We start from the raw sequence: 17455 nt of genomic DNA on the forward strand, positions 1-17455 counted from the left end.
CCCCACGCCAAAAAACCCCCCCCCCCCCCCCCCCAAACTGGAAGATGGTGAGGCATCAAAACAGACCAGTAAGGCAGAGTAAAATCCTCCTTGCTGCTTTAAACCACTTGTTGTTGGTAATTTAATACTGTTGTGGCTGGTAAATGAATCAGGGTAAATTAATTTAACCTGTGTAATCTGATCTGCTGTTCTTGCTCCTTTGGCATCCAGGACATTTGTATTCAATCCACGCAGCCCCTTTGAACTGAGAGACAGAGAGGACGGAGGATGAGGAGAGAAAAAAGGAACAACTGGAGGATGGAGGGGGAAAAAAAACAGATGACAAAATGACAGGCGCAGAGGGAAATACAGGGAGATAGTGATGCTGTTTTCACATCTTAGTCTTAATGTTGACCTAATTAAATGTGTGCAGTCAGTTGCGGAGGGAGGCTGCTCATTTCTTAGAGACACAGATTTCTTTAACAACTGCAGCCACTTGCTCTGAGCAGGAAATTTAATTGCTGCACAGAAAAGAGAGACAGTAACACTCGGCTGTATGTGTTTGTAATGTAATTGGTGATTTCACTTTTCACTTGCTTTTTCCATGTTTTGTCTATTCTAAAGAAAATGGTTAACAAACAAATATATTAAGAACAAACAATCTCTGACTCTGTTTCCCTCTGGTCCATTTGAAATTGTGTCCAAATATGTGAAAATAGTCAAACCACAGGAGAGCAGCTCTGTAGCTGAGCTTGTGATTTTTTATTTTTTTTTAGAGTGACACTGACAGAGGGTTTGACGCACTCAGACAGCAGTATGTAAATGTAAGATTCAGCCATATGGTAACAGAGTAAACACAGCATCACAGTGTTCAAGAACAAATGACTAAACCACCGTTAAACCAATCTGTACATCTGATAAATGTAGACAAACCGTTCAAGTGTAATCATCACTCTTGCCAAATTGCTTAGACTTGAATGGGATTTATACATATTTTGATGATTTCCAAATGTGTTAAATGTGTGTCATAACTGTTCACTCCTGTATTATAAAAGAAGAAAAACTCATTCTTCTCAACAGCCGAGCACAGAAATGCTAAACACTAATCCCGAAACACTGGACTCACCGTCATGAGGAGTTTCTTCTCCTCCTCTTTCTCCTGCTGGGCCTCCTCCCTCATGGCCTGGTGTTTCTCTTCCATCTCCTCCAGCGCTCTGACCTGCGCCTCCTTGAAGCGAAGCGTCTCCTCCTCAAAGTGTGCTCTGAGTCTGGAGAGCTCCTTCTCGTAGCCCTGGTGCTCCTCACGCAGAGACTGAAGGAGGAGAGAGGAAGTTGGCTTCACATGATTTTCTGTGTCGTCTTTAAGACTGGACTGGAACTGAAGATGGGTTAAAAGTACCTGTTCTAGTTTGAGCACTTGCTGTTTGTGCTGTTCGTTGGTGGCCTGGCTCTGGTTGAGCAGAGCCTCCCTCTCCTCCTCCAGCCTGCTGATTTTCTCCTTCAGCCGGCACTGCTCCTGGTCCAGGTTCCTGATGGTGGCTTCATGGGACATCTGTGTCGCCTGCAGCGAGCCGATCTGACCTGGGAACAGACACATCAAACTCTGTCTGTCAAAGAGGCTCCGCAGTCAGCAATGAGACCAGTTAAACACTCTGAATCCAGGTCTCCACCACAGGCAAACCTGGAAATTTGGCAATATTACTGCTCTACAACAAGGCTGGAGAAAACAAAGAGAAACTCTGGGCTTCCTTCACCGATCTGCAACGAGCCATGTTGTAAACTGCTGATTTGCAAAATGAGTTTAATTTCCTCTTGCTTTTATTACGACGTTTCACTAATTAAAACAAATGTATGAGCATGCGAGAGCCATTATTTGCAATTTGCAAGTGGCAATCACTTGTGAAATGTGATCCTGCTGACATTTGCACACCTCAGGTGCCTGGGAAGTGAATGCTCTTTACCCCAACTGAGATTGTTCTTACCTGGGACGGTGTTTTCCCAAATCTCTTTGATGACATGGCGACGAAAATGTTCATGAGCAATCACCTCCAAATCATGACCAATAGTCATAAAGCATAAAATTAACAGATTGTCCAGAGAGTACTGAACACTATATCAGTATCTTACTGGCTTTGTGCAGGATTTCAGTTGCCTGCTGTTGAACTCGTTCCCTGCTGCCCTCTAGTTCGTACTCCGTGTCCTTCAGCTGCATCACCCAGATCTCTCCGTCCTGGATGGCTTCTTCCAGCTGCTTGTGCAGGTTCTGCAGCACACGCGCACACACACACACACACACACACACACAAACAATCCAACATTTGGTATTTTAAAACCCAGTCATATCTCTCCCACCACAGCCTGGAGTCACATAAACCTACCCAGCTATTCCTGCTCAGCGGATTTGCCTGCAGGACCATCAGCGCACACCACATTAGATTTCCCACCACTCGGAGATCCTTGAAAACAGCTTTCGCCCTGAAGCTTTTACTTTTGTTTTTGTTTTCATCCAATTTAACCCACTTTCCTACACAAATTCAACCAAACGATGACTCTCATACTATTTATGTTTTATTAATGCAAAGACAAGAGGAAATGGGTAGTTAGTATGAGCAGTGTTGTTGTACGCACATCTGATGAATCAGATGTTTTTATTTGGGTTTTATTCATTTTATTCAAACAATTAAAGACAGAAAACTGTGATGTTCATCCACACACACACCTTGATGGTTCCCTCAGCATTGGCCAGTGATGTCTGCAGTCTGTTGGTCTTGTCTCGGTTCTCTCTGGCCTCCTCCTGAGCTTTCTGAAGCTCGCTCCTCAGCTTGGACAGAGAGCGCTGCAGCGCCGCTTCCTGAGCCTGGAACTCCTTACGGAGCTCGACCTTCACATGAGCAGAAACAATCACGTTACAAACTGCTGCAGAAAGTAAGATTGTAAAATGGTGCAGTATTCCTTTAACAAAATGTGGTTGCTGGTTTCTTTCTTCTTGTCTGATTATGTGATTTGGTTTTACCTCAGTCCTTTTCCAGGCCAGCAGGTTCTCAGTCGTGAGTTGGTGTGTTCTCCTCATGGCCTCCAGCTCTCTCTCATAATACTCCTGAGCCTTGCCCAGCTTGGCTTCGTACTCCTCCACCAGACGGACCTTATCCTTTGTTAGCTCCTCCACCCTCTCCATCAATGCCTCCACCTGCACAGAGAGATGGATAAATGGGAAGTAAGTCTTTGTGGGGTTTTCTTTTTTCTCAGATTTGAATGTTGCTCATGACATCCAAAACCTGCCAAAACATATTCTGAATTTTAAGTAAAACATTGAGCACATTTAACATCTTATCTATTTTAAGATTAGCTTTTGGTAAATCTGTTATATTGGACAGTAAATAGTTGAGAGAAAAGGAAAAATGGGAGGAAAATAAGGGGATGACATGCAACAAAGGTCCAAGGCAATTATATTATAATCAAAAGCCAAGTGCGCCACCAGAACAACCCTACTTGTTTCAGTTTTCATGCCAAAAACTGAAAACTTAGTAAGCCTCCAAAACAGCAATTACCCCATCAAGTAACTTGCTGTATAAACTTGCTTCAATCCAAAAATGTTAACCTTCCAAAAGGCACATCTATCTTCCTGTCTCTCTCACTCTTAGCCCACCTCTTGTCTATGGAGCTCAGCCAGTTTCTCCTGGTCTTCAGTGGAGGTGGCGCTCTGGTTCTGCTGGTTGTTGAGGAGTTCCTCCACCTCCTGCCGGTGGGTGGACCTCAGGTCCTCCAGCGCTCGCCGCTTTTCCGCCTCAAACTGGGCCTGAGCCTGGCTGAACGCCCGCAGCTTCTCCTCAAAATCCCGACGCATCTCCTCCACCTAGTGAAACCACGAAACATTTTCTATTCTGTTTGAACCGTTCATGTGTCATTGCCAAGCTAATCTCTACCTGTGCCGGGCTAAATGCTCACAGCATCTCTTCGAAATCCCTCTGTAACAATTAAGAAAAGAAAGTACTTCTACCTCATGCTGTCAGGATACTTATATTGTGGTTTCTCTCAAAACAAATACTTGCAGCTTCTCTACGCCTCTACATGTGCGAACGGCAGCAACTTGTCCGTGTTTGCTGTTGCATCAAATAATCTGACAGACGGGTTGAAAAAATATATATAAAAATGCAGCATGAGATGTGATGTTACGTGATGCCAGCAGACTTGCTCAGGTTGGTAAAGAGGCTGTCTCTTTAGTCAAGCCGGGACTAGACAGTATGAAGGCAGTGGCAGAGAGGAAGACGAGGGACTAAAACCAACGCTGACACAGACCAATCCCAACATAAGAGGGAAGTGATGATGAACTGAGCTCAGTCAGCCACCAGTTCATCCCAGCTAATTAGACCTTAGGTGTTCATTTATGCCCACTGCCATCAGACTCCACAGAAGCAGGCGAATATGACAGTGTGTCATGGTATGATATGATACATGACATGGCATGGCATGATAAAACATGATATATTTCATGACATTAGATTAGATTTGATTGTAACTTTATATAACATCTGCAATCGGTCTTTATTGGATTACGACATAGCTGTTTGATCGGAGACATCTTACTGTGTTAAGAGGGAGTGAACACCTTCACTCCGCTGGGCGAACATGGTGCAAATAAGCAACCCGCAGCTTTCTCCAACAGTTGAGGCAACTCTGTGCAAAGCAGCAAAGCTTAATGTGTGTGTTTACCTGTTGTCACGGAAGCAAGGGTCATACAAAGGAATCTGGTTGATGGTGCACCTCTCCTGTTTCTGAGTGATGTGACACTGTTGGGTTTCGCTGCTCTACTGGCTCGTGGCACTTATAAACAATACGTCAGAGTGGTCATGTGGACATCCACAGTGCTGGATACAAACAACGAATAACAATGCAATACAAGTACCCACTCTGGAGTCAAAGCTCCATTTTATTTTATTACTAGTAGAAGCCTGATATTTTTGCCCTGCCTATTGTTAGAGTTGATGATCATTTTTGTAATGTTTTATCAGAATTAAATTGGGTCCATGGGGTCATGTGATTATATGTGTGTGTGTGTGTGTGCGTGCGTGCGTGCGTGCATGCGTGCGTGTGTGTGTGTAAGTAAAAGCCTTACCTCTCTGCTCATAGAAACCACTCTCTGTGTGTGTTGTGCCTCAGTGCAGAGCTGGGAGTCCTCCATTCTCTGTCTGTACATCTCAAACTCTGCTAAAGCCTGACAGGAAGAAAATATTACAATAACTGAACTACATGATTTTACATCATATTAAAACACTGAAATTTCATGCAATTATTTGTATGTATATATGTATTATATCACAAGATTATTAGATGCTTCATGAAAAGCTGCTGTGGAACCGTGACGCAAAATAACATGAAGACGTAAGAAAGAAAATGTGTCTAAAACAAACAAAGCCTCACTAAACACAGCTGAACTAAATGAAGCCCCGTGGTGCCCAGCAGCAGTGAATGACCTGTCTTTTCATGTGTTCGTGGAGTTCAACAGATTCTTCCAGACTGGCCAGCCGCCGCCTCAGGTCCGCCTCGTCCGCCATCTTGCTCTTGTACTGCATGATCTTGTCCCTAGTTTCCGTCACAATGTGTTGGACCTGAGCGGGAGAGCAAAGCAAAACAGGCAACATCCTGAATGCTGCAGAAATGATTTCAAACTCGAATATTTTTTTTATGTCACACATTATAAAAAGTAGTCACAGAAAGATTTTGCTCTGCTGCAACATGTAGAGGTTTGTGAAAACCTACACACAGAGTAGGTGGAAATAAGAGCTAAAGGGAAAAAAATGTGGAAATAAATAAAACTAGGAGCCAGCAAAACACTGCTGCCTCCAAGAAATGTTTCTTGGCAGGGGAGAGGAGTCCCACTTTGAAAATTTAACACTTGAAAGCAACACTAATTTAATCAACAACTTAGACCACGGTACACTAAAGCTTCTCTCTGAAAGCAATATCAATGAAATTAACAACATTTAAACCGGATTCACATCGGCTTCTGTCTTATCCTTAAACGAACTCATCACAGGTTTTAATCTCAGAAGAGATTTATTCTACTGTACATTAGATTAAAGGCATTAAGAGCATGCGATTGCAGTATTGGTGGGTGGGTGCGTTGTTGACTGGTTCCCATCAAGACCAATTACACTGAATCGTCTGATCCTCCTCAAATAAACCGCTCTCTGTGCCATGACGCACTCACACTAGAGTGAATGAAGTGGACAAGTAGGAGAAGCTTCTCCAAGTCAAATTAGCTGCTGTGGGATCTTGTGCATAGCAGCAGCCATGTGGTGGTTATTCAAGGTAATAAGCAGTAATATGAAACACTTTGGTAATGTGCATCACTGTGGAGATGGAGCATATACATACAGGTGACAGATGAAAGGAAAACGCTAAACAAATGAGAAACATATCGATTGCAGGTGCCTCTATACGGGGTACAAGCAACCACTGGTGTGGTGGTTTGACGGGTAGGAAAATGATGCGAGTCATATGCTACGGCCTTCACAGTCTCTAGATTCAACCCTAATTGACACCTTTGGGAGATTTTGGAGTGAAGCGTTCAGCACTCCCCTCCACCAGCATCTTCAAAACACCCAATGAGGGGAACATCTTTGGGAAGAACGGTGCTCATCCCTCCAGCACAGAATCTAAAAACCTTGACAAGCTATGCAAAGAAGCACCGAAGCTGATCTGGAGCCTTACTAACACACTTTATGCCGGGTTTCCTTTCACTTGGCAGCCCTCTGTACCTGCCACTTTCAGACTGCAGCAAAGGGAGTTAATCTGCTGAAAGCGAAGGGCTTCACACCTGCAAACTGTTGCAGGTAACAGATGCTTGTAAGACATTAATTCTTCTTAACTCTGTCTAAATGGAATCACTTGATTTTTTGAACAGCCGAGAGTGAAAAGAGAAACAGACAAGCAGCATGAATATGAGAAGTTTGTGTGAATATACCCTGTGCACGTTGCAGCAGTTTAACACTAAAATGTATCTTCTATATCATGACAACTCATTTGTATCTAGTGAGACGACCTTTTGAATTTGTAAAGATGATAGATAGTGACCTTATTCATCTGCTCCTGTGCTTTATATAATCGATGTTTGGTGCTTTGTGATGTCCGTACCTCGTCCTCGTGGGCTTCTTTCAGAGACTCGATTTCTTCTTCATGTTCGTCGTTCTTGGTGTTGAGGGCATAAATTACCTGGAGACAGGAAGAGAATTAGACAGCAGGCTGAAGACGGGGAAAAAGATGCTCTTATTAACTGTTTCGATATTAGATCAATAGCTCTACAATGAACAGTACAGCTCTGAGATGCATTCAACAACAGAATCAATACCAATAACTTCAGGAAAGTAGAGAAATAGATTTTGGACTCTGATTAAAAACGGCATTATCCACAGACAAAGTTGTGTATTCATAGCAGCTGCTCTAAAATATATTCACCTCCTTTTTCCAGACTGTTTTGTGTCTGTCTCAACAATCTGTTTCTTTAACAACACGTGTTTATACTCTAAAGGAAGCTAAGAAAAGTAGGGATTTCTGTGAAAAGCCTGACTTAACAAACTGATCCAGGATTACATCATAAGCAAAGACAACAGTTGACGACAAAGATGATAGAGAGAAAGCCAAGCAGCGCACACTTAACATAAATTATGCAACAAAAAAGACAAAAGCACCTCCGCCAATAAAAAGATCGTCATCCATCCTGCATAGCATAGCACTTCTCTGTAGTGTCCTACACAGCCAGGTGTTTGTGTCTGTTTCCTCCGTCTACAGTTTCATCTTCTGTTGTGTCTCAGTCAGCACAAAAATTTACTTTCAGTCCCACATGGCTCTCAGTGGTCACCTGTAAGGCCTCTGCTGGCTGTGGCTCCTCCACACACAAACCTAAGTGAATCTCAACTTGTCAGTCATGCTTGCTCTCTCTCCCTGGATTATGAGTAGGTTTTATGTAAGTGCTGGAGGTAAATGATACACTGGAGCTTTAAAAAAAAAAAAAAAAAAAATCAGCTTCAGCAAATTGAAGCCCCCAGTGAGCAGCTAATATTCAGTCATGGTCAGCTAAATTACCGCCCTGCCGGCATCAGAGCCAGAAGCTCCACATTTTTTCCACTTACAGGTGAGGTGAAAAGTTTGCATACATACATACATACAGCATGTAATGGGCAGATACATAGTAATTATCCACCATAGGGCGTAACGACACAGTCATTTAATTACGACTGACATTTAAAGACCGCTTGGTTCAACATCCAGGTAATAATCACAGCAGTGAATTTTCTGGTTATTGAAAGTTTCGCTGTACTTGACTTGGCAGGAAATACTGCGCATAAACCACGGCTGTAATAAGAATAACATTTACCTAGTGAGAAAATTTCATGGCATTTTGGCATTTTAGGTGACACGATGTGAAACACTTGACTTTGCATAGATGCCTCTTCATTTAATTTCAGGGAACTCCACAGTGCTCCGACATCTGTTTGGCCAACTCATGCTCCTCCTCATCACCTCTTCAGCTTCCTGCTTCATACTCCTTGTCTTAATCTCAACATGTTTCTGTCTGTTGATGAACATTTCTGATATGTATGATATGATAATTCAGTATTTTTGTGTCTGAGCTTCCAGGCGGACTGTGTCATGGCGCGTTATCAATCTGTACACTTCTGTTATCCGAATTTTCAGTTTGAGCATCAGTTTGATAATTTCATGTGTTATTTTGCAGACAATTGTCATATTGTAGTATATTACAGTGATATTTGGAAACATCTTGGGCTGCCTCTTAAATGTCAGGCTATAAACTTTTACAAACTGAGTCTTGCCAGAAATGAACAAACTACAAAAGTAACTGTGATGGAAACAGAGCCAGACGGTGGTACAACAGCTTCCTCTGCCGTTTGTTCTGCCATAAATATACAAATGTGGATAAAGGTGCACACTTTCAGGTGGTTCTCTCATCGCTGCCCACTTAAACACCTCCGCACACTGGGCTAATCAGTGTGCAAAGTGGGTGTTATTATCACACTGTCTGATTTATAAAGTTACATCAGATCCATTGTTGGAAAGAGGTGTTTGGTCACTGTTACATGTAGAAGCCGCCCTATCAAGGATCACAAGTCATTCGACCTATCAGAGCTCAAATCACTAAAGATAGTTTGCTATTGCAGCACAGATTCTGAGGTCACGGTTAAGTTGATCTTCAAAAAGCAAAAGACTACGATAAAACCAAAAGTTAATTCACCCTGCTAATGAGTGCTGTCTGATATACTGTAATTTGAACATAGCAATGAAAGTGTTGCAACATAACAAAGACCATGGGTGTATTAACCACTGTGTCACTGCTGTTACCTCGACAGCATGTCGGCGTTTGAAAGAAGTCGGAGAAAGGTGGGTTCGAGTGCGAGCCTTTGATTCCCAGCAGTAAGTCAGCCATGGAAATGTTACTTTAATTATACATGATTATTTTAATGACACTGGCATGCCTGCTGCTTTTCATCTCTCTCTCTCTCTGTCTCACTCTCCTCTGCCTTTGCTCTCATCCTTTTATCTCTCCCTCTTTTTGTTCTTTATCTTCTTCTCTCTCTCCTCCCCCCTTTCTTCTTTGTCTCTCCATCTCCCAGGAATAAAGATACCTTGCATCACTACTTGCGTCTGCAGCCCAACATGAGAGCTTGCTTCCCATAAACAATCTTTCACAAAAATGGTTCTGTTACAGAATACATTCGGCAATAACATATTTAACTGTTGTTGCAGGTTTGGACTTATCAATGAATTCAACAGTTCTCACACAGTTTTGAAGGACCTGAATATCACAACCCTGAAAGACACATGTTCTTTCAGAGTAGTGCTGAAATAATTAGTCAGTTAATCAGTTACTGAAGCTGGGAGAAAATAGAATTAACATTTCTGATGATCAATAAACCGTTTCAGTCATTTATGGAGCAAAACATGTCGAATGGTCTTGTTCCAGCTTCTCAAATATGATGGAGCAGATGGAAACATCATGGATAAAGGTGATGTTGCTTTTTGCCCTTTAAAAATGTGTAAATGTAAATTGCAAAAAAAAAATTGGTAAATGTAAAATGCTGCTGCGCAGTAACATCAACATAATCACTGAGGGAACAGAGGCGCCACAAATGGTCCACAAACGCAGTTGAGCAGCGGGCTGTGTGAGCTGCATTTAAACTGATCCGAATGCATTAAGGGTCAGATATGGTCTAGTTCATAGTTCACACATTACAGTCCACGCTCATGATTACAGGCTGTACGGAGGAAAAGCGACAGCACTAATCAACACTTCACTGCCAAGTTACAAAGATACTGTGTATGGGGCTGTTATTTCAATTATAACTTGGATATTTTACCATTCGCCGCTCCTACATCTGATTTGACAGACATGACACAATTTGACCGTGTGTTTATTTTACAGTCTGAAGCTCAGCCGATTCTGATTTTCATCCTGGGATCTGATGGTTTTCAGATTTGAGAGTTTCAATGTCCCATGGTCTCCAAGGCGTATAAACCCTGACACTAATGATATGCTAAAAGAAGCCCTGAAAACCTATTATTATTTTGATTTTTTTGAGATTTCAATAGCCACGTTTACAACTTAAATCCACAACTTTATGCACATTGTCATCTGAAGGGTTGAGCAAAGACGGTTTAGCTGTTGTAGACGACTGCGTGGAAGCAGAGTGTGACATTAATGAGCACATTAAACTTTAAATGCGAGTTGATTTCAGTGTGTAAAGATGTAAACATGCTGTGAAATCCATTGCTTCCACTGCGCTGGAGCTGAATCTGTTTTTACAGACTTTATTGGCATCTGTCAAACAGACAGGTGCAGCCTGACGGGCCATGACAAGCCGATTAACATTCTCAGCAGCAGAGAACTGAGAGCATCCAGCCATGATGCATATGGCACAATACACACAGGTAAATACATCAACAACATACATAGATGTCTTTATACTGAGTATGTGCCACAACATTTGTTTTCCGTGTAATCTTCCTCCCGTTTTTATCAACTCATCTCTTAACCCATGAGCAAACACATGAAAGTGAAGCAGGGCGTGCACATGCCCATGTCTGTATATGGCAAGTTTTACAATAAAAGAAAACTGAGAGGAGTGACAGCAGGTAGCAGCTTCTCCCTCTCCTCCCTCTTCTTTGCATGTGGGGGGGTTTCACAGGAAAGTTTTCAGGCCCGAGGCTCCGATCAAACCAAGCCTAAAGGCGACACAACCGCCTGCAGCTACAGAGTTCAGTCATTCAGTGCTGGAAAAAAACAGCAGTAAGATATCCTGAATCCTCCTTTTGTGCAGCACGGTCCCTGCTGCTACTCATGTCTTTCTATCAGCTTGTGTGGAAGGAAAATTACCTTGTGCTTCCTCGTAAATATACCAGCTCCACAAGCTGCTTCTTTTCAACCGACCCACAGAAACTTCAGGAGGCGAGCACAGAAAAACTACCTCCTGTGGTTGTGTGAATGATGATAAATAATGAATAATGCCTTCTCTAAGCCTCTTGGACAAAGATCAGCGCCGATACCGACCTGAATAAACAGATTGGATGTTGAAAATGAGGTTATTAATATTATATATGGTCTCTTTGTCAATATCATAAAACTCTGTGACTGTGCTGTGCGTCACTGAGGTCTGCAGCCTTGGCCTCATGTTACCTCACATAAAAATTATTTCAGTGAGTTCCATGAAAAAACGATTTTCTTCTCTTCAACCATTTATGGTCTGTTCAAAGATGCTGTTACAATATGTTTTATGGCATAATTATTCATGTTGCATGTCTTCTTATGCAAAGCTATGCAGTGGAGTCCTTTTTTCCCCAAGCTTTAGTTTTAATGCATTCTATTTTAGTTTTCTTCTTTTAAATTGACAGTGACAGTCCCAAGCAAAGTAGATGCAGCTGTATAATCATATATGTTAAAATGGACCACCAACATTCAGAATTATGATATCAGGCAAAACTAGTCACTAGAATGAAGCTTTTCTTCAAAATTGCTTAAATTAATCTTTTAAATGATGATTTTTTTTTACCAGAATATAAAAAATATATAACAAAGATTAAGTTTATTGCATCATTTTATTCCTGTCAGAGTGAAAGAAAATTTAGATCATTATGGTTCACTAAAACATCCCCGACGAATCTCATTAAAAGGTATCATTAGAGATAATTCAACTTGAGTTCCTCCGAACTGGCGGAGCAATGATCGATCCTACATGTGCTGTATAATCAATCAAACTCCACTGTATCTATCATTACAGAAGTGGACAAATGGCTGGGTAACATTAAAATGTCATCAGTTATCAGCCAGGTTTATAATCGGAGGCCTTTTATAACGACAGTGTCAAATATAGAGCTGCTCAGCTCAGAGCGAAAGAGGACCAATGGTGGAAATGACAATAGGGCGACTCTGAGGCTAAAGGACGTTTTCTACAGTTGATCACTATTGATTGAACCACAGAATAAAGGTTGCTAATGTCTGGAGAAGAACAACTCCCATATTTGTCTCTAACAAAACTCCATTGCTCTGCTCTCATCATTTTCAGAGGATTAGCATCATATTCACTAATTAAAGGATTAATGAAAGCCTGATTCTCCGAGGTGCTGTATTCTTAACAGGATCCCACGACATGTGAGTTTTTAGTCCGCAGTTTTCCTTCACCAGACACGACATGAAGTGGCAACACACACTCTGTTACCAATTAGCTGAAGCACATAGTGTGTTTTCTTTGTCCTCCCTGTCATGGTGTGAAAGCACTTTGCATCTGTTCCTTCTTTCGTTCTTGTGCTGCTCCGATGCTCCAAGGACATTCAGCACACACACTTTCCGCCCTGAGCATCACCACACGACATCACGACTGAGTCACAGACACAGCAGGCAAGAACGAAGGCACGCTGAAGAGAAAATATAGTTTTCTGTGATATTCAGATAAGAGCAGGTCACAAAGTTAAATCAAAACATCTTTTGGTTCCACTTTGCTCTGGAAACACTGGATCTACTCTCTCTTCATACTGAATGCACAAAAGGAAACTGATATTTATACGCTGCATTACACACAACAGCACAGACTTTAAGGCCTCAATCTGTGTTCGTGTGTGTATTTGTGTTCTCATAAACCTTTAAAGAGTGCTCTGACATTTTCGGAGATGTGAGGGTCCACAAGCTGGGCAAGACCCGCTGGGCAGCACCCACGGTCTACTCAGGGACATACTGATGTCTCAGAGTTCAAATCTAATATTTGCTGCTCACAAATTGGTTTAATGGAAGGTTATTAGGCAAATACTGTTACACAAGAGCGCTGCCTCTGTTTATTCCTTCCTGTATGTGCTGATGTTGTTGTTGCACTGCTGCAAGCTCTTTTAGTTTTCTCCCCAGGGATGCAGACTAACAAATCAACTCTTAAAAGACTTACCTATTCCTTTTGATAGTACTAAATCATCCTGATAATGTGTGCTGTCAGTTATGTCATCTTCATTGACATTTTCAATACTTTCTCATCATTTATTCAGGAGTGTGATGGCCATGCCATGCACACCGTGGAAACTTAAGAGGCAGAAATCAATTCTATGATCTTTTGAGCGACCTTTTGACCTCTTGTCAATGTTTCACCATTGCAGTCCAACTGTGAAGCCACTACAATAACCACAGCCAGGCATTCAAGCTGCAAATCAAAGTGACCTGGGAAGTCAGTCAACATGTAGGGCAAGCTCCAGATTTGAGTACTTTCTTCTCCTCCATCTGATGTGCTCTTCAACAAACAATAGCTCCACCAGGTGAGTGTAAAATAGCTGAGGAGTTGACTCAAGGCCCTTACACAGGAACAGCCAGGTGCCAAGGTGAGGAATTGCTCCATCTCTCCTCGGGGATGACGGCAGCTCTGAAGAAGTTATATTTTTCTCTTAGTTTTAATATATTTAGAATATGTTTTGTGCTATTGAACCAGCACTGCATTAACTCTTCAACATGATGTAACCGTATGAAAGGCGAGACCCAGGATGTCTTATTTAAATCGCTGCTACAGACTACTCAACAGATCACATGTGATCAGAACAGAGCAGTCTACTGTATCACCATGACGATAAGTATGTCTGATCATGGACCAAGGACAAGTACCTCATCAAGTTTCTTTGTCATTTACATGCAGCAGAGAAATAAAAGCTTTGAAACTCAGCCCTCTAATTATATTCTACTGGTATGAATAAAACAGGAGCCTCTAGTTTCTCTTGGGAGTATGGGTTAAAACGCTTTTTGTTCAGTTGAAACCATTCGTTAATCAATCAATTAGTTAAGCAGAAAATTCCTTTGGATCGTTGTTCAAGTAATTTTCAAGCTAAAATGTCAAACATTCTCTGATTCCATTTTATTAATTGCGAAGATTTGCTGATTTTCTTTGTCTTATATGACAGTAAACTGCACATCTTTGGGTTTTGGATGTTGGTGTGGACAGAACAAGTGATATGAAGACATCATTATTGCTTCTGGGAAACTGCAATGGGCATTTCACCTTTTTTAGGCATGTTATGGACAAATTAATTAAAACAATCTTTAAATAGTTGGAATATTATTGGAATAGTAACTTCTGCCCACCATCCATTTTAATTTTGAAGCGTTTGATTTTCGTTATCTCTAATGTGTAACGTGCTTTTAAGGGCTTCTTCTGATAGTCTATAAAAACAAGAAAGGTTCCCACAACTAGAAAATGTCCTACTTTCCTGTTTTACCTGAAAGCCCTGCTGCATGACAGGTATTGAAGGAAACAATGAGACACCTGCATGACTTCAACAACGGAGCACACAGTGCAAAATTGAAAGAAATGCTCGCACATCACTGTTCACAGAGGTGGAGTGACTGCAGCTTCACAGAGAACCTGGATTTAGTTCATGCAAGAATCATCACCCAAACATGGGAATCATAGTGCGGCGATATCTGATTCACTCATTTGAAAAGAAAATGTTTTCCACAGAGGAGTAACAATGCACCACGCTGAGCCTGACTAGTAAACAAATAGCGGTAGCCTGCAGATACTGAGACAGAAGCAAAACCAAGAGGCATAAATCTGCCATAACACTTTCAATTTTTAAAAAGCAAAGACAGCTGGACACAGAAAACCGGCAAGTGCTCTTTGGCGTTAAGGAGGTTTGAGAATACAACAGCAGAAATGCAGTAATATACAATGTAATTCCTGAAATAACTTGAAAAATCAATTTTAAGTGCATTTTCTAGACCAGGGATCTCTGTGACTTCCTAAGACAGGGACCTGACCTTGATCCCCACTGTACCTTTTACACTACATCTGATCCTACTAACAAATTTTCATTATCAATTAAATTACCAGTTCAGAACTCAAATATACTCAGTCTACAATGATATAAAACAGAGAAACAGGAAGCAAATCCTCAGATTGGGGAAGCTGGTACGAGAGGATGTTTGAGCTTCCACTAACAACCTGTACCAACCATACGCTACAGGTTGATCCTATTCACGTCACACTCTCTAAAGACCTGTCAGTCCATTTGTAATTTGTAATTAGTGATAAGTGAGTTGAATCTTGTGTTTACGTGTATTGATTGTGGCCTCCGTCCATCCATCCATGCAAATTTTACACTTGCTTATTCCGTTCAGGCTCATGGGTACGGTGGGGGGGTTGGAGCCTCTCCCAGCATGCACTGGGCAAGACATATCCTGGAACAGGTTATCAGGTGTAACACACAGAGACAGGCAAACACAGTGTTATTCACACCAATGCAGGCAATTTGCAGTTCACCTAACCTACATGTCTTTGGTAAACATGAGGAGACCCATCTTGGATCCAAACACATTCCCGGGACGGACTTCAAAGAGTTAAATCTGTTATTTGTGGACCTTAATTCCCCCACTGTTGTCCTGCCAATCTCTCCACCACTGCGAATCATTTTAATCAAGCACTGAAACACAATTTAATCCTGGATACCCACATTTTCAATCTATTTGCAATTCTGTGGATATTTGTCCATCTTATCTGACTGTACACAGTGCCTTATTCTGCCTTGGAATAGTATCACCATGCCTGTTATGTAAAATTTTCTGTCCTTTACCCCTGCCTCCGTCTCCCCATGTACTGAATGGTTGAACAAATTGCTTTATTTACATTTTATCCACCCATCCACTGAGACAAAAGCCTAGATGCTGAAAACGTAGCTGCCACCTTAAATCTTCCACCAATGAAACGACACATAGTATCCCTGTATGCTACACTGGTTTCAGGTGGACTACAAAGAAAGAAGCAGCCCTGCCAAACCCCTGCATCCCTCCAAGATTACATAACTTCCCTCAGCCCTTGGTGGCAATGGCAGCCCTACCATGACAAAAAAAAACACACATGCAAAGATTAAATAATAGAGTAAATTCACAGCATCACATTCCTCTTGGCATTTGGAAACCTCTTCAGCTATCAGTGTAATCACTCATGAAATACACCACGGTCAGTTTTTTGTTTTGTTTTTTACGGGCAGAGTACAGTGTACTACAAGCCTACAGAGAGTAGTAAGATTACAGGAGGATACAACTCTTTCTAGGTCTTGTTTTGAATTCACCTCATCAAAACTGCTGATACATAACTACCACTGTCCATCAGCAACAGAAAAAATAACCCTCCTTGGGTGTTTAATGGTGACCTATGAACCATGCAAGGAGCATAACTGTAAAGTATCATCAAAACATGCTCCAAAATACCAGCACATGTTACATTGCACATGTTTGGTGCTAATGTACAGACAGTACATATAAAAAAAAATACAGCAAAATAGCACCACATCCGTCCCCATCAGCGTGTTTACAAATGACACCCCATCCCACATCAGCACCAACACATCTCTACAGTACTACTCCACATCCACATCCCAACCTGCTCTAAATGACTTCACCACTACACCCTCCGTTATTCATTCACATCCACACACCTTGGTTAGTTGTGCTATCTTCTTGCTCATCTTCAAATGCAGGTCTTGAGTGTATTCCAGCGTTAAACTCCCGTCGTAAAACATGCTGGACGTTGGAGAGGGGGTATATTTGGTGTTGCTAGTCGAGGTGTTGTACGGAGGCTGCCAGCCTGTACCCGTCGCCATTTTCACCGGGAATAAACCCAAACACGACGCTTTAAATTCAAATAAAATGGAGCAGGAGCTGCTACGCGTTAAATCCGCCCATTGTTGTGTTTGTGGTTAATCTTCGGTTTCACTGAGGGAGAAAGACGGGAAGCAGGGACAGAGGGGCGCGAGACCGTCCCGTCGCACGCAGAAAGAGCGGGCGCGAGCGGTCGGACTGTTGAGAGAGGCGGGGACGCGCGCCAGATGCTCTGTTGCTTTACGTTTTAACGCAGCGCTCTTTGACGGCGCTTCTGTGCCTGCTGATGTGTTAAATTACAGACAGAAAATATCCGACATGTTGATGAAGAGCAGCCTAAAGTGA

At 42.0% G+C, this 17455-nt stretch overlaps 1 protein-coding gene across 1 annotated transcript in view; it reads right to left on the reverse strand.

The window, feature by feature from the left end:
- Positions 1-17112, reverse strand: part of LOC111236737 (protein FAM184A-like) — a 38723-nt gene extending 21611 nt beyond the window's left edge. Inside the window, exons 1-10 of the mRNA XM_022765588.1 lie at positions 16948-17112; positions 7114-7191; positions 5451-5585; positions 5093-5191; positions 3626-3832; positions 2993-3166; positions 2699-2860; positions 2107-2242; positions 1379-1560; positions 1106-1291 (exon numbers count right to left, since the gene is read on the reverse strand). Of these exons, the coding sequence (XP_022621309.1) occupies positions 1106-1291; positions 1379-1560; positions 2107-2242; positions 2699-2860; positions 2993-3166; positions 3626-3832; positions 5093-5191; positions 5451-5585; positions 7114-7191; positions 16948-17112 (1524 nt within the window). The remainder of the gene's footprint in view (positions 1-1105; positions 1292-1378; positions 1561-2106; positions 2243-2698; positions 2861-2992; positions 3167-3625; positions 3833-5092; positions 5192-5450; positions 5586-7113; positions 7192-16947) is intronic.
- Positions 17113-17455: the final 343 nt, after the last annotated feature.

The sequence above is a fragment of the Seriola dumerili genome, unplaced genomic scaffold (genome assembly GCF_002260705.1).
Source record: "Seriola dumerili isolate Sdu_G_001 unplaced genomic scaffold, Sdu_1.0 BDQW01000716.1, whole genome shotgun sequence".
Taxonomy (NCBI): domain Eukaryota; kingdom Metazoa; phylum Chordata; class Actinopteri; order Carangiformes; family Carangidae; genus Seriola; species Seriola dumerili.